The 21,717-nt window shown below is 48.5% G+C and overlaps 1 protein-coding gene across 2 annotated transcripts in view; it reads left to right on the top strand.

The window, feature by feature from the left end:
• Pkd1l2 (polycystin 1 like 2) overlaps positions 1–21,717 on the top strand; it is an 89,859-nt gene that overhangs the window by 54,802 nt on the left and 13,340 nt on the right. For both annotated transcript variants that reach the window (XM_036189092.1, XM_036189091.1), the window contains 10 exons: positions 101–247; positions 5,222–5,421; positions 6,435–6,640; positions 7,584–7,800; positions 9,824–10,052; positions 12,875–13,079; positions 14,583–14,679; positions 16,515–16,652; positions 18,778–18,963; positions 20,949–21,276. In XM_036189092.1, the coding sequence (XP_036044985.1) occupies positions 101–247; positions 5,222–5,421; positions 6,435–6,640; positions 7,584–7,800; positions 9,824–10,052; positions 12,875–13,079; positions 14,583–14,679; positions 16,515–16,652; positions 18,778–18,963; positions 20,949–21,276 (1,953 nt within the window). The remainder of the gene's footprint in view (positions 1–100; positions 248–5,221; positions 5,422–6,434; positions 6,641–7,583; positions 7,801–9,823; positions 10,053–12,874; positions 13,080–14,582; positions 14,680–16,514; positions 16,653–18,777; positions 18,964–20,948; positions 21,277–21,717) is intronic.

Below are 21,717 nucleotides of genomic sequence, written 5' to 3'. Positions count from 1 at the left end.
GATACTTGGGGCTCATTTTCTGAAGGCTTTATCCCTGTGGTAACCCCAGGGAGTCCCACCCCCTACACCTAATCCTCAAAGCTGCATCTCCTTTCTCCAGGTATGTGAGCCGGGTGCTGGTCTATGACCCTGTGGTGGACCGGAAATGGTATTTCCTCTGCAACTCCTGGCTGTCCATAGATGTGGGAGACTGTGTCCTCGACAAGGTGTTTCCCGTGGCCACAGAGCAGGACAGGAAGCAGTTTAGGTACTTCCCTTCGGTCTTTTTAATCTTAGGAAAATAGCCTCACAGCCCAGGCATGCTAATGAAAGCACATTTCAACAGTGGGCTGGACATCTTTGAGTATGTGAGTGACACTGACGGCCAAATGTCCCGTTGGGATGAGGACACTGGCAGGATCGGCAAGAAGTCTGTTGCAGGTGGTGAGGACGTGGAAACAGTCACCTGTATTACCTGATGAATGTCACAGGATATTCTCTGCTATCAGCCATGGTGGTTTGAATGGTGTGATGGCTGGTTTTAGGTCAGTATGACAGAAGCTGGAGTCACTGGAGAAGAGGGAACCTCAGCTGAGAAAAATGCCGACACCAGATTGGCCTGCGGGCGAGCCTGGGGTGTACTTTCTTGATGATGATTGATGCAGGAGACCCCAGCTCACTATAGGCAGCTCCACCCCCAAGAGGTGGTCCTGGGCACTGGAAGAAAGAAGGCTGACCAAGCCAGTATGTCTGCACTCTGACATGGCCCTGAGTTCCTTCTCCTAGGGGAGGTAAATGTGTAGCCAGTCCTCCTCCATGGCCTGCTTCAGTTCTTCCCTCCAGGTTCCTGCCTTGAGCTCCTGCCCTGACTTCCCTGGATGATAAGCGGTCGGATGGAATAAAGCCTTTCCTCCCCCATGGTGTTCTATCACAGCAACAGAAACCCTAACCAGGATAAATGTTGATTCAGTCGCTGGCCCTGTGCGGCCCTCTTATGTGTTTTCTGCACATGGGTCTTCAGACCATCCTTCCCTTCAGTTTATGTATTTCCCTGTACCCTGATATGCTTGCTTCCACACTGGTCTGCAAACAAGTATGAACAGACGCTAATATGCACATGTATACACACACACACACACACACCTCCTACATTGTTATTTTACCTGTGTGTGGTGTTTGTATACACATGGGGGACAAAGGTCATTCCTCAGTAGCCATCCACCTTGTTTTTGGAGATGAGTCTCTCACTGGCCTACAATTTGTCATTTTGACTAGGCTGGTCTGCCAGTGAGTCCCAGAAGGCTTTCAGTCTGCCTCTGCCTCCACAGCTCTAGGTTACAAGCATGCATCACCACACCTGACTTTTTACATAGGATGGGTGAAGCATTTATCTAATTAATCTTTCCCAATAAAAAAACCAGGAGTCAGATATCGGGGTAAGAACCTGAAGGATCAGAGGGGTGGGGGGGGGCAGCCACCAGTGACTTCCTACCTTCTCCATTCCTTCCTCCTAAAAGACTGAGGTCTTCTCTGAGCCCCACCTTATTACTTCCTGTCTCCTATCTGTCCACAGTCCTCCAAACCTCTATGGTTAATTTTGGTCAGCTAGTGGTTAGCTCCACCCTCCGACTCAAAGCAAGCTTTATTTTCAGAATGAAATCAAAATATCACACAACAGATGGGGATCAAACCCGGGTCCTCATACAGCAAATACTTTACCAAAGCTATATCCTAGGTCACTTATTTTATATCTATGGTACTACTAAAAGCATGCTGTCTTTTGTCTTTAGTATAATAAACGTATCATGGTCACCCTTTGGGGAGAATTATAAGGTGAAATAATTTCCCTTATTTTTGTTTGAGAAAGGGTCTCATGTAGCCCAGGTAATAAGCCAAGGATAACGTTGAACTCTTGATCCTCCTGCCTCCACCTCCCAAAGTACTGGGATTATAGGCATATTCCATCATACCCAGGGTCCCTAATGGCTTTGCAATAGCACACAAAATGGGTGTCCAATCCTCTCACTCCCACCAATGGGCAGTAAGTCTGCTTCCAGTACATTTATTCTGGTGACTTCCTCTCCCAGTGGGGGCTTCAAAAGGGATAAATTCTGAATTAGAGACCTGGGTAACCAAGAGGCTGACACAGACAGGGGCATTGATAGTGGGTCCTAAACTAATGATATTATAGCTATTTTATCAAGTTCAAATTACAGCAAAAATACCCTGAACCACTCAACCATACATTGGTATTGTCTCAGTGCTTTACAAAGACGACAATTTTGCTAGCACAGTGGTACAAAGCAGTTATAGTGAGTGTGAGGCCAGCCTGACCTCTTGAGACCCTGTCTCAAATCAGTAACAACTATGACTTTAAATCTTTCCAAACACCCAACAAGGAAAGTTCTATCATTCGCTTAAAGTCAAGGAAACCAGGATATGAAGAATGATGTCACTTGTCTGAGGTCACAGTGTTGGGGAGAAAGGTAGATGAGGACTCGATGCTGCCCAGTTAGAAGAACGCTTGCCTAGCATGCTCAAAGCCCTGGGTTCTGTCCCCAGCACCATATAAAATGAGTGTGGTGGCACATGCCTGTAATTCCAGCACTCAGAAAGTGGCAGGCTATCTCAAAAGTAAATCACAATCGGCTAATTGTATAAATGTGTGTGTGGTGCATGTATGTATCTGTCCATAGCATGGCATTTGTGTCAGAGAGTTTACGTGGATGAATGCTTTGCCTGTATGTGTGTCTGTGCATCTTGTACATAGAATGCCTGTGGAGGACAGGAAAAAGTGTCAGATCCTTTGGAACTTGAGTTACAAACAACTGTTGGCTGCCGCCATGTGTGTGCTGGGAACTGAATTTAGGTCCTTTGAAGCAGAGCATTGTGCTCTTAGCTCCTAAGCCATCTCCTAGCCCGGCCTTGTTTCTGCCTTTCTTTTTTTAAAGAGTTATTTCGTGTGTGTGTGTGTGTGTGTGTGTGTGTGTGTGTGTGTGTGTGTGTGTGTGTGTGTGTGTGTGTGTGTGTGTGTACTCTATCTGCATGTATGATTTTATGCCAGAGGAGGGCACCAGATCGCAGTAGAGATGGTTGTAAGCCTCCATGTGGGTCCCAGGAATTAAACTCAGAACCTCTGGAAGAGCAGCAGGTGCTCTTCACTACTGAGCCATCTCTCCTTGTTTCTAAGGCAGGATCTCTGCTGCTTACTTGAGATCTTCTGTCTGCACCTCCCATGCTGTCTTAGGAGTGCCAGGGGTTACGGACTGTCTGTGGTCATGTCAGAGTTGCTGCAGACAGCAGTGGAGCTTATGGGCTACAAGCCAGAGGACAGCAAAGCTGCTCTGGGTGCATCCTGGAGAGCAAAGCCCCGGGAGGACTGTCTCCAGAACGCCCCTTGCTTCTGCTGTGCTTCCTCCTGTTTGTTGCTGCCGAGTTCCTGCTGTATTCGGCATGGTGGGATTACTACGTGAAGGGATCCCACCATATCTAGTACAGTGTGACTGTTTCCTGGGAAAATCCCATTCCTCACTGGGTAGTTTACTTGCAGAGCATAATGAAGGTTATTTTTATAAGCAGTGGTGATTAGTTAGTTAGATCTGTGATTTACTTGGACTTTCTGAGTTAGCCTAAGATACAGGTGGTTAAGACAGAAAAGACGATTAGGGAAATGGTTTAGGTTATTCTGCCAATTGCTCCAATAAGAGATACAAAAAAGGCAAATATAGGCTAAAAGTTACCTTCCCCTTGGATGTGAGAGTTACAGAAGGTGAAAACAAGTTTCATGTGTTATAGACCCCTGAATTCTGCCTGTGGAAAAACAGGCTGATGATTTAAAAAAAAAACCAGTATGTCCCTACACCCAGGGTTCGGCCTGAATTCCTTGGTCACGTAACTTACAGAATTAACCACAGGCCCCAGTATGCACCTTGAAGAAACAAAGTTGTGAAAGGAAATTAAATGATCCTATTGTGTGTAAAGGAAAATAGATGGTGAACTGACCACTTGCTTAATGTTCCTCTAGAGTAGAAAATAGCAATCTGCTGCACAGAAACTGCAAACAGCCACCTGCTGGTACAAAAGGAACTGGCTGAAATATAGTTAGCTTGCCTAAAACTTTGTTAATCAGTTATGAAGAAGATGTTGGGGTGAAGATGTTGTGATGAGAAAATTAATACAAAGAAAACGGTTTAACTACTTGTGGGCTCTAAGGAAAACATGTAACTTGTGGTTTTTTTGCTGTTGTTTATTTGTTTGGGTTTTTCGAGACAGGGTTTCTCTGTGTAGCTTTGCACCTTTCCTGGAACTCATTCTGTAGCCCAAGTTGGCCTTGAACTCACAGAGATCCACCTGCCTCTGCCTCTCGAGTGCTGGGATTACAGGCCACCACCACCCGGCCATAACTTGTGTATTTAATGTGATGTCTTCTTATGTAAAGATTTCACTTTGTTTTTGGAAAATATCTAACTTATGGTTATGAGGTAATCTTTTCTTGCATAGAAATCTTTGTATTAGGAAGTATAAAAGGCATAAGAGGGGGCTGGAGAGATGGTTCAGAGGTTAAGAGCACTGGCTGCTCTTCCAGAGATCCTGAGTTCAATTCCCAGCAACCACATGGTGGCTCACAACCATCTGTAACAAGGTCTGGGGCCCTCTTCTGGCCTGCAGTCATACATGCTGTATACATAATAAATAAATCTGAAAAAAAGCGGCGGGGGGGGGGGGGGGGGGGGGGGGGGGGGGGGAGGTGGATAAGAGGAAAATAAGAGATAGGAGAAGGAAAGATGTAGAAGGAAAAACATCAGTAAAGAAACAGAAGGGAACCATCAGGGAAGAAATAAAAAGAACACCAGAAAAGATCTAGAACTGGGAAGAAGAAAGAAAACATCAGGATAGAGAACAGCGCAGAAAGGGGACAGAGTAAGAACAAGCAGCTGAGAGAAAAATGAAATGAATTCAGATGTGGTCCTCAGAGAACGTTCTGTAGTCTGTCCACTAGCTCACCTACTCATTTCCTCTCCAATTTCTCTGACCTGGAGGCTGGGCCCCCTCAGTAGCAACAAACCATCTACTCCAGCTTTTAAAAAATGTGGTTCATAGTTGTGTTGTAGTAAGGGTTTTTGAACCAGCTTGCTGGCCCCCAAACATCCTAAATCTTACAGGTGAATCACAGTTTGCTCTTAAGAGACCAGTCCTTCTGCATACCTGTCTCCCTAAGTGCCCATCTCTGCCCTGCCCACAGCCACCTGTTCTTCACAAAAACCTCCACGGGCTTCCAGGAAGGACACATCTGGTATTCAGTCTTTTGTAACTCCACCCGAAGCAGCTTCACACGTGTGCAGAGGGTGTCCTGTTGCTTCTCACTGCTTCTCTGCACCATGCTGACCAGCATCGTGTTCTGGGGTGTCCCCAAGGACCCAGCTGAGCAGAAGATGGACTTGGGTAAATCTCAACATTACTTCGGATGGCTGTGGCTTCTGGGTACCCCTCTCACTGGCCCAGCAAGACCACTGCAACCTAGAGTTTTTAGTTTTGTTTCAGTGGTTTGATATTCTGAGACAAAGTCTTACTCTGTGGACCACACTGGCCTCAAACTCTCTCACTAACCATCACAGGTGTGCGCCACCATGCCTGACTTGTCTTTGTCTTGTGTGCCCATGTGCATGTACATGCATGTGTACATGCATGTGGAAATTCGAGTTCAACTTTGGGTGCTGTTCTTCAAGAGCCAGTCACCTCATTCCCCCCCCCCCCCGAGACAGGGTTTCTCTGTGTAGTTTTGGGGCCTGTCCTGGATCTTGCTCTGTAGCCCAGGCTGGCCTGGAACTCACAGAGATCTTCTTGGCTCTGCCTCCCGAGTGCTGGGATTAAAGGTGTGTGCCACCACCGCCCAGCTCAGTCACCTCATTTTTGCAGACAGGGGTCTTAAGCTTGCCAGTTGGGCTACACTGGCTGGCTCAAATGTTCCAGGGATCTGCCTGTTCCTCTTCTCAGCACTGGGATTACAAGCAGGTGCCACCACCCCTGGCTTTTTACAGTGGTGCTTGGGATCGTGGGGTTCAGGTCCCCGTGCTTGCATGCTAAGCACCTTAAAGACTGAGCTGTCTCCTCCACCCCCTTGATTTAGTCTTTATTGGGACCAAATAGATGTGGTTGGCCATGTACCTGCACGGCTGACCTTACCCTCTGGGCCCCTCAAAGAGTACACTGAGCCACGTGGCCCAGGCTCTTGGTAAACTGCCTTGTCAGTGTGGACTATCTGGCTTGACCCACAACCCTGGGTAAGCTAACAGCCTCTTAGGGGCTGGGTAGACATCGAATGGTTTACAGGTGACCTCCCAGGAGTCGCACTTGGTTGGTCCTTCACTGTGTAGGCTGCCTTCTGCTGAGAGGGTGGAGGGGACTGGACTTGGGCATCTCTCCATTTGACCTCTCCTTCCTGCCTTCTTCCCTAGGCAAAATTGAGTTCACTTGGCAGGAGGTGATGATCGGGCTGGAGAGCTCCATCCTTGTGTTCCCCATCAACCTCCTGATTGTCCAGATCTTTCGGAATACCCGGCCTCGGCTCCCCCTGGAGAAGGATGGGAAACGGGAGCAGGGACCCCCCCACCTGACTCCCTCGCCACAGCCCATGGAGGAGGGACTTCTGACACCTGAAACAGTGACCGAGGCATGTCCTCAGCCTCGGCTCGTGCAGGAATGGAGGGACTCTCTAAAGCTGGTAGCAGAGGAGTGCAGGCTGGTGCATGGGGCCTGGCAGCCTGGATTCACCAGCTGAAGACATGTAGACTGACATGCAGATCACATACACACATGATATGTGTTCACACACAGGCACACTGTTTGAGCATCTATTGTGTGTAAGATATACTACCCTACTGGAAACTCTGTTGCTAAAATTCCTTCTCTGGGGGAGATGTAAGCAATATTCACCCTCCTCTAAGGCTCCAATGACAAACCAAAGGATGAGGCCATCAGAATTCACCTGGGGAAAGCAATGAGTCCATTAGGCACATTTATAGAACAATGGTGAGGGCCTACAGACAGGAGCATGTTACCTTAAAGCAGTAACACGGCACCCGGCAGTAACAATGGCTTCTTTATGGCTGTGTAGATGGAACCCCCTCCCCTCCTTCCTTGCCAGTATCCTCTAGCCCCTCTCCCCCAAGACCATATGCAATTATGCCAGAATGGCATGGGGCTGGTTGGGAATGGAGAGCCCCATGACCCTCTCTGCCCCTCCTTGAGCTAGTTGTGCTCTGTTGTGAGCAGGCCCAGAAGAACTGACGCCGGCGGCAGTGTGGTTCTAAGGATGGTGCTGTATTGCAGCCCCCCACCCCCTGCCACCACCACTCTAAGGCTAGAAGCTCACAAAAGAGACATGTTTCCCCTGCACTCATGTGCTTGATAATTTTTATAGAACACTTGCTGTGTGCAGTTATTTGAGTAATGCAGCCTGGAAGAAACTTTTTAATGGTTGCAGATCATGCCTTAGAGAGCAGAGCTATAGTTCAACACAGATCACGCAGCTCAGGGAGCATGCTCTTGGCTTCTATGCCACATGCCCTTGCTCATGCCCCCTCACCTCCCTGGGCTTTTTGTAGGGCATACGGAGTCTCCTCAGCTCACTGTTCAAAGCTCTGAAGGTGCCACCACCAGCCTCAGGCTGGGACTCTTTGAACCGGATGGACATTAACTACCTCCTGGCCTTAATGGGAGACCTTGTCTGTCCAGAGAGCACAACAGGACAGCGGTTCTGGGAGGAAGCCAAAGAGAGAGAGGACCCTTTCACCTCCACACATGGGTCTGTACAACTGAAAGGTAAGTCCTCCCCTGTCCTGTGCCAGAGGAAGTGGTTCTGTGGAACCAGGCGGTAGCCGGGAAATCAGGACCTTGCCTCCATCTCCCAAATGCCAAGGGCTGCAGGCGTGTACCAGCACACACAGCTTCACAGTCCTTTACAAAATGATTACATTTATTGTTGTCTGAGGTAAGATCATGCTTTGATGTCAGAGAACTGTTGGTGTGATTGGTCTCTCTACCACAGGGAGCAAACTCCGGTCATCAAGCTTGGCAGCAGGGATCTGTGTCCCCTGAACCATCTCCCTGATTCTTGTTTTGTTCCTTATTATACATATGTTACTTCTGTGATTTAAAACAAAAAACAAAAAGAGATAGTTAAGCATTTTTAGGCTGGTATGGTGGTGAATGCCTTTAGTCCCAACACTTGGGAGGCAGAGGCAGATCTCTGTGAGTTCAAGGACAGCCTGGTCTACGAAGGGAGTTCTGGGACAGTCAGAGCTGTTTCACAGAGAAACCCTGTCTCAAAAACCCAAAAAAGTAAAAGAGGAGAAGGAAGAAGAGGAGATCAGTTCCTAATATAATCAGGGAAAATGACCATTGGTTGGATATTTGATGGGATTATTGTTACGCATCTTAACAACTCATATTATTACAACTTTTTATTTATGTATTTTTATTTTGATGTTAATGTACAGCCCCCCACCACTACTTTTGAAACAGGGTTTCTCTGTGTAGCCTTGGCTACTTGGCTACCCTGGAACTCACTCTGGCTGGCCTTGAACTTGGAGATTTGTCTGCCTCTTCCAACCAAGTGCTGGGATTAAAGCATCCACCACCACTGCCCAACATGGATTGTGCATCCTTTTGAAGCCTTTATCTCAGGCAGAAATGCAATAATTTACTTAATGAAATGGTCTGAGCTGCTGAGTTTGCTGCCAAGTCGCCTGATGTGGTGGTATAAACCTGTAACCCCAGAACTCAGGAGGCTGATGCAGGAGGATGCCGAGTTCTAGGCCAGCTTGGGCATTTCAAACAGTAAACCCATGTGGAAAGGCTACTTGGAAGCCTGGAGACAGGGCATACTGCTCCAAATCTTTCTTCTGGATGTTTGAAATGGTTTTTGTTTTGTGAGACAGGTCTCACTACATAGATCAGGCTGACCTGGAATTGTTCTTACAGGCATGCACACACCACCACACCTGGTTCATTTGACAGGTTTCAAATTTTTTTAAAAGTGAAAGCAAGACTATCAAGATTGCTCAGTGGGTAAGAGGGTCTGCTGCTCTTGGACCCAAATACTGTTCCCAGAACCCATGTCACAGCTGCCTGTAACTCTAGTTCTGTGGGGGCCAATAGCACTTCTTCTGGCTCTATAGCACTCACACATGTGTGGCAAACACACACTCATATATATGAGTAATAAGTGTTTTGAAAACATGAGAACAGAAGACCGAGACTTACCCCATCTTTGGCACTGGGCAAAACTGGACTTAAATTTAAGTCTAACCATATAGAAGGCAAAGACTCCAGATGGGGAGCTAGCAGGATGGTTCAGTGGGTAAAGAGGCTTGCTACCAAGCCTGACAACCTGAGTTCAATCCTCAGGACCCACATGGTGGAGGAGTGTCTTTGCCAGGGCTTTTTTTTTTTTTTTTTTTTTTCTGTGAAGAGACACCATGACCACGGCAACTCTTATAAGGAAAACATTTAATTGAGGGGACTCACAGTCCACTCTGAGAGAGAAGAGAGAAAGAGAGAGACAGAGAGAGAGAGAGAGAAAGTAAATGGATGAAATTTAATGGTCACTTACAGTCATTGCTGAAGCAGGGCTCATGGGAAAGTACGCTCTTCGCTTTGTAAGCAAGGGCTTTTTCAAACTGTCCCTGATAAAAAGCCAAAATCCCCTAGCTGGCTGTTTGAGCCCAGCTGCAGTGCACCTGGCGTACAGCAGGTGAGCTCAAAACTGCTGCCATTGTTGTTTTTATTGTAGCTGATTTGTTGTCACTCACCACTATCTGGTCACCTTCCCCTTTGTCCCCAGAGAGCACATGGCACCCCAAGCCCAAGCTGGCAGTGAGTAGGCTTTGGAAGGACAGCATCTCCAGGCAGTGTCTCTACCTTCAACTGGAGCATGTGGAGAGGGAGTTGCGGCTGGTGGGGCCCCAAGGCTTCCTGCATCACCATAGTCATGCCCAGGCCCTCAAGCAGCTGCATGTCCTGAAGGGCCACCTCTGGGGACAGCCTGGCACCCCAGCAATAGCATATGCCAGGTAATCTGCTGTGGATATCACACTGTGTAAATTAAAATGCTCATTGGCCAGTAGCCAGGCAGGAAGTATAGGCGGGACAAGCAGAGAAGAGAATTCTGGGAAGAGGAAGGCAAAGGCAGAGATATACGGCCAGCGGCTGACAGAAAAGACATAAGGTACTGGTAAGCCACGAGCCAGGTGGCAAAGTATAGATTAATAGAAATGGGCTAAATATAAGAGTAAGAGCTAGACAATGGTAGGCCTGAGCTAAACGGCCAAGCAGTTTAAATAATATGAATGTCTGTGTGTTTATAAGTGGGTTGTTGGACTAATAGGGGTTGGCGGGGGCCTGGAGAGAAGCTCTCCAACTACAGTAATCTACTTCCCTGGGTGCTGAATGGACGCCTGCCCTCTCCTACTACGGGCTGGGGCATCTTGACCAGCCTTGGAAAGCTGTCCACTCAGACCATGCAAGCAGAAGGGACTCAGGACTCCCTTGGGTACCCTCAAAGCCAGCAGGAGTTAATGGGACAGGGCTGCGTGCTGAGAGGTACTCAGCCTTTGCACAGAACTTTGCAGTTGATGGCCATATTCATGTCAGTTGTTCCCCAGTCTGCAATGTTGATGGAGCAGGGCCTAGGTCTTTCAGAGCCTCACTTGCACTATCTGATTGAAATGCATAGCTCCTAGTTCAAACTTAAAGGATATTTTCTTTTGTTTATTTGATTTTTGTTTGTTTGTTTGTTTGTTTGTTTGTTGCAGTATTAGGGGTTGAATCTCATCTTTGTGCATGCCAGGGAATCTACAAGGTTTTTTTTGTTTGTTGTTTGTTTGTTTTTTAATAATCAGTAAAGTCAGGTGATGGTGGCGCACACCTTTAATCCCAGCACTCGGGATGCAGAGGCAGGCAGATCTTTGTGAGTTTAAGGCCAGCCTGGTCTACAAAGCTAGTTCCAGGACAGCCAGGGCTACACAGTGAAACCCGTCTCTAAAACAAACAAAAATAATCAATAAACTTGAAGACAGGTTATTTGATGACAGCAGTGTGCCAGGCCTGATATACAATCCTATAATCCCCAATACTAGGGAGACGGAAACAGGAAGATGCGAAGCCAGCTTGAGCTACATAGTAAATTCAAAACCGACACCTGAGTGTCTTAGTCAGGGTTACTGCTGCTGTGACAAAACACCGTGACCAAAAGCAAACTGGGCAGGACAAGGTTTATTGGCTTACACTTCCACTTTGCTGTTCATCACTGGAGGAAGTCAGGACAGGAACTCAGGGCAGGAACCTGGAGGCAGGAGCTGATGCAGAGGCCATGGAGGGGAGCTGCTTACTGGCTTGCTCCTCAAGGCTTGCTCAGCCTGCTTTCTTATAGAATCTGGGACCACTAGCCCAGGGATGGCACCACCCACAATGGGCTGGGCCTTGCCCCATCATCACTAATTAAGAAAATGTCCTACAGGTTTGCTATACCCAGTCTTACGGAGGCATTTTCTCAGTTGAGGTTCCCTCCTTTGATGACTCCAGCTTGTGTCAAGTTGACATAAAACTAGCCAGTGGGGGTTTTGTTTTGTTTTATTTTGCCTGCACTTAGTGTCTGTGCCCCCAATATATGTGCCTGCAGCAGCCAGAAGAGAGCTTTGGGAGTCATAGTCAGTGGTGAGCCATCATTTAGGTGCTGTATAGAACCCAGGTCCTCTGGAAGAACAGCCACTCTCCTTAACCACTGAGCCATATCTCCAGCACCTAAATTCCTGGGTTTTTTGTTGTTGTTGTTTCCGTTGTTTTGAGACAGGGTCTCTCTCTCTAGCCCTGGGTGTTCTAGAACTCACTATGTAGACAAGGCTGGCCTCAAACTTAGAGATGCTGCACCTGCCTCTGCCTCCTGAGTGCGAGGATCAACCACATCTGGCTCTGCATTCCTTTTCAATTTGTTCCTATATTCTTTTTCTATAGATTTGTTTTATTTACATATGTGTTTGTGTTTTTATGAATACTCAGAGGCTAGAGCAGAGTGTTGGATCCTTTAGAGCTGGAGTTACAAGTGTTTGTGAGGCACCTGGTGTAGCTGCTGAGATCTGAAAACTCCAGTCTGCTGCTAGAGCAGGGAAGTGTTTCTAACCACTGAGCCATCTCTCCAGCCTGATCCTGGGCAATTTAGTGAGACCTTTTCTCAGTGTGTGTATGTGTGTGTGTGTGTGTGTGTGTGTGTGTGTGTGTGTGTTGGATATAGCTCAGTGGTAACAGACTCACCTAGGATACCAGAGGCCCAAGGGCTGTCTTTCCATAGCTCACACACACATAGTTCTTGGTGGTCAACAACAAAAATTCTTAGGTGGAACAACAGTATGATAATTTAGTCAGAAAATGACCCTTCTTGAGATGCATTCTGAGGCAACCTGGGGTGATTTTGGATTATGTCCAGAATGTGTTTTTAATGTCCTTCCTCCAAAAGGAAAAAGGAGGGTGTGGAACTGATGGAATACGACAGACAAGATAGGGGACAGTTGCTGAAACCAGCTGACGAGTGCCTGTCGGGGAGGGTTGCTGGCTTGATGACTTTTGTACGATGAAACCTTTTTTTATAAGAAAAGATTTTTTTTTCATGACATAGAACCAGCCTTCTGGGCTTGCTGTTTGGGACAGACCCCTAGCCAGCCCTGGACAAAGGGCAGCCTAGAGAACTGCTCTTTCAGGCAGGCACAAGTTACAGAGGAGAAACAGATTGTCCGAGGTTAAGCAGCTGGCCCAAGGTCATTTGGAGGATGAGGGCAGCGTGGGATTTGAACGTAGGTCTTCGGGTGCCACCCTGACTGTACCGCTCTCTCCTCTTTTGTAGCACTCCTCGGGCCAGCACGTCTGCTCGTGGCCTGCCCTGGTGGTGTGTCCTGATGGCCTGGCTCCTGGTGGCAACCACCGGTGGGGTGGCCGCCTTCTTCACTATGCTGTATGGCCTGCACTACGGAAGGGCCAGCTCTCTCAGGTGGCTCATGTCCATGGCTGTGTCCTTTGTGGAGAGCGTGTTCATCACCCAGCCCCTGAAGGTCAGAACACCCCCCTTCAAAGTGGCTGCCCATGTCCTTTTTATCTACCTTTACCCTCTTGTGAGCAGCTCATGCTCAAGCAAAGCTATTTTGTATTTTATTCACTTAACAAACACAATGAGATGCTACCTCTGTGCTGGCCCCAGAGCAGGATAGTGGAGACAGTATCATAATAGCCCAAAGGACTTGTCCCTTAGTATGGGGCTGTACTGGGGAGCTGATACTTCATCATCAACATCACCCTGAGGATTGTGGGAAATTTTATAGGTGAGAAGTCATAGAGTTGGGGATGTCGCTCAGAAGTAGAGAGCTTGCCCAGCATGCGCAAGGTCCTGGGTCCTACCTCCAGCACTTCCACCAAAAAGATCAAGGACATCTTTCCATAACCTATTCGTGTGTGTATCTCAATCCTCAGGTACTTCTGACTCTGAGAGAGGATTGCAATGTAGAGGGTGCGCCCTTCAGATGCTTGCTCCTATTCCTGAGATATAGAGTTATGTGGTAGCATATTAGACTTGGACCTAGCGGGGATCTAGCAGGGACAGATCTGCCTCTGGAAGGGTCTGGCAGTTGGCAGTCATCAGGGAACCAGAGGACTGTAAGAGAAGAGTGACCATTAAGGGACTCTATAATGTTTGGTTACTTAGTTTTGCAACAGGGTCTTCCCATGTAGCCCTGGCTAGCCTGGGACTCAGTATGTAGTCTAGGCTCACTTTGAATTGATGGCAGTCCTCCTGCCTCAGCTACCCAAGTGCTGAAACTACAGATATGCCCTACTGTCATAACCAGCTATTGGAATCGTTAATCCTGTAGGACATCTAAAACCCCTCCACCATCTACCCTGAATTATATGTATGTACTTATTTATAGGTAAGGTCCTGTAGCCCAAGGTGGTCACAAACTATTTAGCTGAGGCTGGCCTCGAACTTCTGATTTGCCTGTTCCACCTCCCTAATGCTGGGATTCTGGGTATGTGCCATCCTGCTCTGTCGATGTAGAATGCTAGAGGTCAAATCAGGGCTCTGTGCATGCTAGGCAAGCACTCTGCCTGCTGAGCTACATCCGCAGTCCTGAATGGCCTCTCTGATAAGATTCAAAAGCCTCTGTTTACAATTCCACTAGTCAAGGATAGAAGACTAGTAAGACCGGGGTGTGTCCTCAGTGTTCCTAACCAAACCACAGGATCTCTTCTGCTTGGACATAGCAGACACAGATGTGGCAGGCTGTGTCAGCTGATACAGGGGTACAGGGATGGGGTGAGGTGGAGGCAGTCATTCTTCAGAGTTAGAAGTGAGAGATGTTCAGGCAGCTGGGCAGCAAGTGGGAAGTTCTGGGAAGTTTAGAGATGTGTCATCCTTTCTGACGTGTGGTAGCCCTCCCTCCTCATAATGACCTCCCTCTGTGGGGATGGCTGGTTCCCACCTGACTGCTTATCACTCAGTCCCTATCTCTCAGACCTTGAGAAAGCTCTGCAGGCTGGGGCTCACACAGGGTGATTTCCAGGTCCTGGGCTTCGCTGCTTTCTTTGCGCTGGTCTTGAAGAGAGAGGATGACGATGACAAGACTTTGCCCTCGTTACCGGGACATCTGTCTGGTCCAGGTAATGAGACCCTGGTGTGTAGAGACAGAAGCCCAACCACCCAGTGGTCTGGCAAGGCTGAGTAGGCCTGCAGAAAACATCTAGGAAGTGTCTTGGGCCTTGGGTACTCCCCAGAATTTATTCCCCACCAGCCTCCACAGAGGATTTATCAGCCATCTCAAACTAGCCAGACAAGAGCTACCCTGCCTAGTCCCTGAGCAGTCTTTTTCTTCCCGTCCATCCTTTCTTTCTGATATCTCAGCGCAACCCATTAGCCAGGGGTGTGCCCTTGGGGACCAGGCAGGACCCTTTAGTCAGGAGTGTGCCTTTGGGGGTCAGGCAGGCTGTATTATTCTTTCTAGAGATAGAACCATACATCGCCTGGGCTGGCCTTGGAATTGGTATGTTACTGAGAACGACTTTGTATTTTAGTTCCCCCACCTCCCCACACTGCCACCTCCAGGCATGTGCCACCAAGCTAGTTTATGTGGTGCTGGCACAGAACCCAGGGCAAGCACAAGTTAGGCAGGCACTCAGACAAAGGAGCTACATCCTCAGCCCCAAACCACGTTCTTTACCAGAATGTGGGGCCCTGAGATTTCCAACGAAAACAAAGCATTCAGTCTGTTCACCAGCAGGCTGCAGAAAGTGGCTGTGAATTAGACTCCTGGGACAAAATGTCTGCAGTCTATACCCAAGGGGCCCAACTGTCCCTGTTGGTTTTGGTAAATAAAGATTTATGGAAACAGCTATGCTGAACCCTGGTCTAAGGGGCCCCTGGTAGTCCCCTCTTCCCAGTGAAACTCTCAAAGGACCTTGAGAAGAGCTTTTCTCCGACAGATGAGCAAACAAAACAGAATCAATAACTGACCTTGGCCTCAGGGAAGACAAATCAGGAGCTAGTGCACTCATGAGCGTGAAGAGGCTCACCTTGTCCCAGACTTGTAGTCTTCTACTCTAGGATAAAATTTTGTCTTTGACTTCCAAAAAAAGCCCATTTCTCAACCAAAGAGTAATTTCTCTCTGAAGAGATAACAGCTTCCAGACCAACCAGATACTCCATCATTCATTTGGTGATTCTTTAAGAAGAGCTGGCTGTGTTTCAGGTAGCAATGGCTTCAGAACATAATTGACATAAAATTCACTCACGTAACCATCATCGTTGTGATTGAGATTTAAAACATTTCATCCCCCCCAGAAGGGCCCCTTCATTCATTTTAACTCTGTCCACAATCCCAAGCACATCCCTGGGCAAGTGGTACTGGCTGAATGGAATAGGTCACAGTCCCAGCAGGCGTAGACCATGTGGGAAGCATGTTAACGCATAAGCAGCCGTCTAAGCTGATGAGGGCAGGGCTGGAGAGGAATAAGACCTTCAGGCTTCCCCAGCCGTCCCTTGAAGGTATGGGGAGGAAAGACTTGAGCCCTGGATGCCTGCAAAGGCCTTGAGGTGGACAGAACTGCTCATTCTGTAGAGATTACTAATGGTATGGCAGGAGGTCAGGAAGTTGTGTTGATGGAATTGGCTCATGGAGAGGGTGGGGAGGGTTGGGGAGCAGGGTGTGCGGGGACTGGGAGGGTCTGGAGCAACACTGGGATGTCTGGAGATTTAAAACAGGAGAGTGGGCCTGTCTGCCTTGTCATTTTACAGAGGTCACTGGTGTTGCTCCTGGAGACACAGATTCCAGGTCATAAGTGGAAATGTGGAGACCAGTGCGGGGGTAGACGACAGAAGCTGGGGAGGGTAGGCAGGAGGGCATGGACACAAAAGACGATGGGCTATAGTATACCTATCAGAATGGCAATACCAGGCTTCCCTGTCATGAGGGGGACTGCTTTGTGTCCTGTGTCCACAGGCCCCTATGCCTTGTTCCGAACACGAAGACGCAGCAGCAAGAGTGCTTACCAGCCTCCTCTCACCGCTGCCATCGAAAAGATGAAAACCACTCGCCTCAAGGAGCAGAAAGCGTTCGCTCTCATCAGAGAAATTCTGGGTACCTGGGCCCTCAGCACATCCTGGAGCAGACACGCCAACTGTCCTTTGATGTGCCCTTTGCTGCTTCTAGGCCTCAGTTTCTCTTCTCCCTTTTGCCTGAAACCCCTCAAGCTCTTGGGGTGAAGTCAGAGCTCCCTCCTGTGGTCTACCCCTTGAGTCCCCTCTCCTGGCTCCCAGTGCCCTGAGTATTGGCTTCTGTGGTTCCTGGGATCCTGTGCCTCTGTTGTACCTGGGCCTTTTGATCTGTTCCATCATCCCAGCTGGCCTGGAATGTGCCCATCCTTCTTCCCACCTTTCCTTCTCGCTAATTCTTCCTAGTCTTTAACTCTTAGTTCAATATTGTGTCTTTAGAGGGGACTCCATCCCCCATGGCTCAGGCCAGGGGCTCTCAAACCAAAGTGTTTGTCTGCCTGATTCCCCCTAAAGCAGATCTGGGTGGACATACGTCACTAGCAAGGTGATCCTGGGAAGAGAGGTGGGAGGGAAGTACAGCAGGGGGAAAAGAAGCCAAGAAATAGAGTCAATGGTTAGTTTCTGCCGGAAACCTTGAGGAGAATGGGAACACCCTGCCCCCAGTTATCCTACACATTATCATCGTTGGTGTCTATCCAGGCCCACCGTGAGACTCGGTGGTGGTGGTGCCTCATGGTGTAGATCCCAAGCCCATTCCTGGAAGTTCTGGTTCAGTAGGAATCTGCAACCCTGGTTGGATTGTTATGTGTGATTTTTTTTTTCTTTTTGTTTTTCGAGACAGGGTTTATCTGTAGCTTTGGAGCCTGTCCTGGATCTCACTCTGTTGGCCAGGCTGGCCTTGAACTCAAAGAGATCCGCTTTCTCTGCCTTCTGAGTGCTGGGATTAATGGCATTCGCTATCACCACCCAGCTGTATGTGACTTTCTGATCTAAATCTTTTTACACAAAGGGGCCCTTCTAGCCTTCCAACACTTCCAGCTGGTCTCCTGCAAGCCGGGGGAATGCCATTAGCACAGGGACCATATCTGTCTGCTCTAACACTGCATTGTTTCCAACAGGACTGGTGCCCAGTTTTGACAATTCTATCTTAAAAACATGAATAGGGGTCTGGAGAGGGCTCTACTTTTCGAGCATGAGGCCCTGAGTTTGGATTCCCAGCACCCACATAAAAATCCAGATGTGGGGGTTGGGGATTTAGCTCAGTGGTTGCATGTACCTGTAACCCTGGTGCCATGGGAGGATCATCAGGGCTTGTTAGCTGCCAGCCTAGCAATGGGTTCAGTGCCAGGTGCTGTCTCAAGGGAATAGGTGGAGAGTAATAGAGCAGGACACACGACATCATCCTCTGGTGCACTCATATGTATGTGCATACATGGCACACACATGAAGAAAGTGAAAAGGAAGCCTAACAGCTCAGGGGTCAGCTCAGTGGGAGAGTACTCGCCCAGCCAGCACACGCCTTGCAGAGCACACACCTTGCAGACAATCCCCAGCATGAGAGTGAGTCTAGCAATTGGCTACTTGAGTCTGATTATTCAAGTTCACTCTCTAAAATCCATGATAGAAGGAGGGAATGGACTCCTTCATGCTAACCTCTGACCTACACACATGCCGTGGCCCATGCATGTCCACACACTCTCTCTCTCTCACACACACACACACACACACACAAGAATAATAAAAGTTTTTAAAAAGAAAATCAAGTGCAGCGGTTCAAACCTATAATCCCTGACTGGGAGGATAAGGAATTCCTATCCAGTCTTATCTATGTAGCAAGTTCAGTGTCAGTCTGGGACATGAGACCCTGTCTCAAAAGAAACACAGAGCATGACTCCCTGATTGGGTCTTGTTTTAAACGCTTTATAAACATTAGCTGATCTTCCCACCACAATCCCAGGTCTTAAAATTATTATCTGAATGATGAGGAATCATCCACAGAGAGGTCGAACCGTTCATGAAGGGCACGTGGAGAGGAAGTGGCCAGACCTACCTCCTAGTCTGTGCACCTCCCTCCTCTGCCGTTTCTGTTGCCAGAGCGGCAGGGGCTGGGCTGCAAGCCCACCACTGCTCTGAGCTATGTGTGTTCCTTTCCCTCCTTGAACTTGGTGCGAGTCAAGGACCTGCCTGACCAGGCTGTGCATCCTTTCCAGCTTACCTGGGCTTCCTGTGGATGCTGCTGCTCGTGGCCTATGGGCAAAGGGACCCCAGTGCTTACCACTTCAACAGACATCTGGAGCAGAGCTTCACTCAAGGCTTCTCAGCTGTGCTGGGTTTCAGAGAGTTCTTCGAATGGGCCAACACCACTCTTGTGAAGAACCTATATGGTCATCACCCAGGTAGTCCCCACGCCATGAGGCAGTGTGTCGGGCCCCTTTGTGCATGTAAGTGTGTGGGAACAGTTACAAGTCACTGAGAGCATACAAACATGATAGCCACATGACCACACGCTTTGACAGGCTGTCAGAAAGAAGGCTGATGTGAACTGACGAGCATGGGAGCATGGGAGGTAGGAAACATAACCTCCCTAGGAAAACACAGTGTACACATATCAAGCTGATGAAAGAATATGCTGGCTGTACTTTCAGGAGGGGAGGCTAAAATCTTTTTAGATTATGGATCAGCCTATAGAAAAGTGTCTGCCGTAAATCAAACAGCGAAGGAGAAGATGAATAAGAATCTCACTTCCTCTCTGAACCAGATGAAGATAGGTTTCTTCTGCATTCCAGAATCTAATCAATATTTATATGCGTAATTCTGCTATTATTTGGCTTAAAAGAGCTTATTGGGAAATGTTATCATTTTTACTATTTTCTACAGAGAAAATAACCCTGGACTTTTGAATTGTAACCTGTTTTTATGTTCAAAAAGAAAAAGAAAAGAAAACACAATGTACAGGCAGGAGAATGGACATGAGACTAGCCAAGCCAGCCCACCATGGGACTGCCAAGTCCATGCCACTGTAAAGCACTGAGACTGACCACTATGGGGGATCTGAGTGAAGGACTGCTGTGAAGTTGTGTGGAAGAAAGAGACAGGGAGACAAGGCTCTGACAGAGCTCCAAAGATCACATTTATCCTCCTGGAGAAGAGGCACCATGGAGGAGACTACACAAGGAAACCTCACTCTGGAAGTGTGTGGAGGTTGGAGTGAAGGGTGTTGGAGACAGGATGCTAGAGAGAGCTATGGGGACTGAGGCAGGGATACTGAGAGGGGACAGGAAGACACGGTGTGGTTGGGGTGTGGTGGCCTTTTGAGAATGAGGCCTGGGGAGAAGGACACAGACGGTGTTCAGGCTGACAGAGTGGTGGGGCACAGTCCCCAGAGAGAATTTATGTACAGCATGGGGTCTGTCCAAGACGGAGAAGTGGTGCGGCAAGGGTGGATGTATTAAATACATTCACCACAGCGTGGCAGTGGTTGGTCCAGGAAAGGAAGCTGACACATATTCACCCTTCGGCAATGAGGTTCATTCGGAGGAAGAGCCTCAAGACCATGACTGGCCCCAAGATAGGGGGAGAATATTAGACAGGAAATGGTACCATATGTGGGAGAGCCAAGCATGATGAGGGCGGGCCTTAAAGGGAAGAAGGACTGTCCTTTTCAAACCTGGAGAGCAACTTCATTAGGAAGGAGAACGAAGCTGGGCGGTGGTGGCGCACGCCTTTAATCACAGTGCTTACGGGCAGAGGCTGGCAGATCTCGGAGTCCAAGGCCAGCCTGGTCTACAGAGTGAGTTTCAGTTCAGGACAGCCAGGGCTACATAGAGAGACCATGGAGAGAGAGAGAGAGAGAGCGCGAGCGCAAGAGAGCTGGGTGAGAGACGCCATCAGAGGGATGGTGGGGCAAAGGAGGAGACCAGAGAAGCGCCTTCAGAGAGAATCCAGGAGCAGTCCACCTGAGGAGTCTTCTCAGAAATCTGCAGGGCAAGCCCCAGAACATAGGGCATATCAGACTTTTATTATAAGATGTTAGGGGGTGGGAAGTAATGTGATTTAGTTCAGAATAGCATGCGGGACGAAGAACATGGAGGAGCCAAGTACTAGTTAGGACAGAATAACTTCTCAATTCTGTCCCAAAGAGAGCTGCATGGAGGTGTGGCCTAATCCCTTCAGGCTGTAGGCTCTGGCCTCTCTAGAGTGACCAGGCCTTTAAAGGGGCAGGCCCATGTTCTAACAAAGCAGCCTGTGGTTGGGCATGAGCTGCTCTGGCTACGTCTCTAATGGGTCTACCTATGATCATATTCACATCTGGGTCGGGAAGCATGGGATGTGTTAGGATGCTTTCAGATGCCACACTTGCCCTCCTGGTTCTCATCTCTAGGCTTTGTCACTGACGGGAACTCCAAGTTGGTTGGCAGTGCCCACATTCGCCAAGTGAGGGTCCGGGAAGGCTCTTGCCCTGTTGCCCAGCAGCTACAGGCTTCTTTTGACAGGTGCCATGCACCATACTCCCTGGATGGTGAAGACCTGGCGGACTATGGAGAAGGCTGGAATGCCTCTGCCCACAATAACAGCAATGGCTTCCCTCAGGTGTGGCAATACCAGAGCCAGAGCCAACGCCGGGGTTATCCCGTGTGGGGCAAACTTAGCATGTACGGGGGAGGAGGCTATGTGGTCTCCTTGGGAGCTGATCGCCAAAGTGCCTCAAGGTAAGAACGGACTTGATTCTTTTCTAGCTCCATGAAACTGTTTGCCAGAGTGCAGCCTTCAAAACAAGGCAAGGGCCAAGTTCATTCATGCCACTGTGGGAGAGGACAGGCAAATACAAATTACTCAGGTAGTATTTTCAGGCCCCTAGAAACTGTGCGTCTCCAGGCTTGAAGGGAAAGGCCCTCTGCAGCTATTATTACTGAGCATACATGTGTGTGCACACACACAATTTCATTTTCTCTATCTGGAGGCATTGATGTTTACCACCTCTGTGAATGAGGAGACCAAGGCCTGAAGAGATTATCTTGCCCAAGAGGCAGTCGGGATTTGAACTCAATTCCCCCTTACACCCCAGGACACATTGCTCCTTTTATTACACCAGGCTGAGTTCTCTGGGACCTGGTCCCATGTAAGGTGACATCCCAGAGGATCTCCACAGC

Source organism: Onychomys torridus, chromosome 5 (genome assembly GCF_903995425.1).
Source record: "Onychomys torridus chromosome 5, mOncTor1.1, whole genome shotgun sequence".
Classification (NCBI taxonomy): domain Eukaryota; kingdom Metazoa; phylum Chordata; class Mammalia; order Rodentia; family Cricetidae; genus Onychomys; species Onychomys torridus.
The sequence above is the reverse complement of the archived record's forward strand: the minus strand, read 5'-3'. Positions and strand labels throughout refer to the sequence as shown.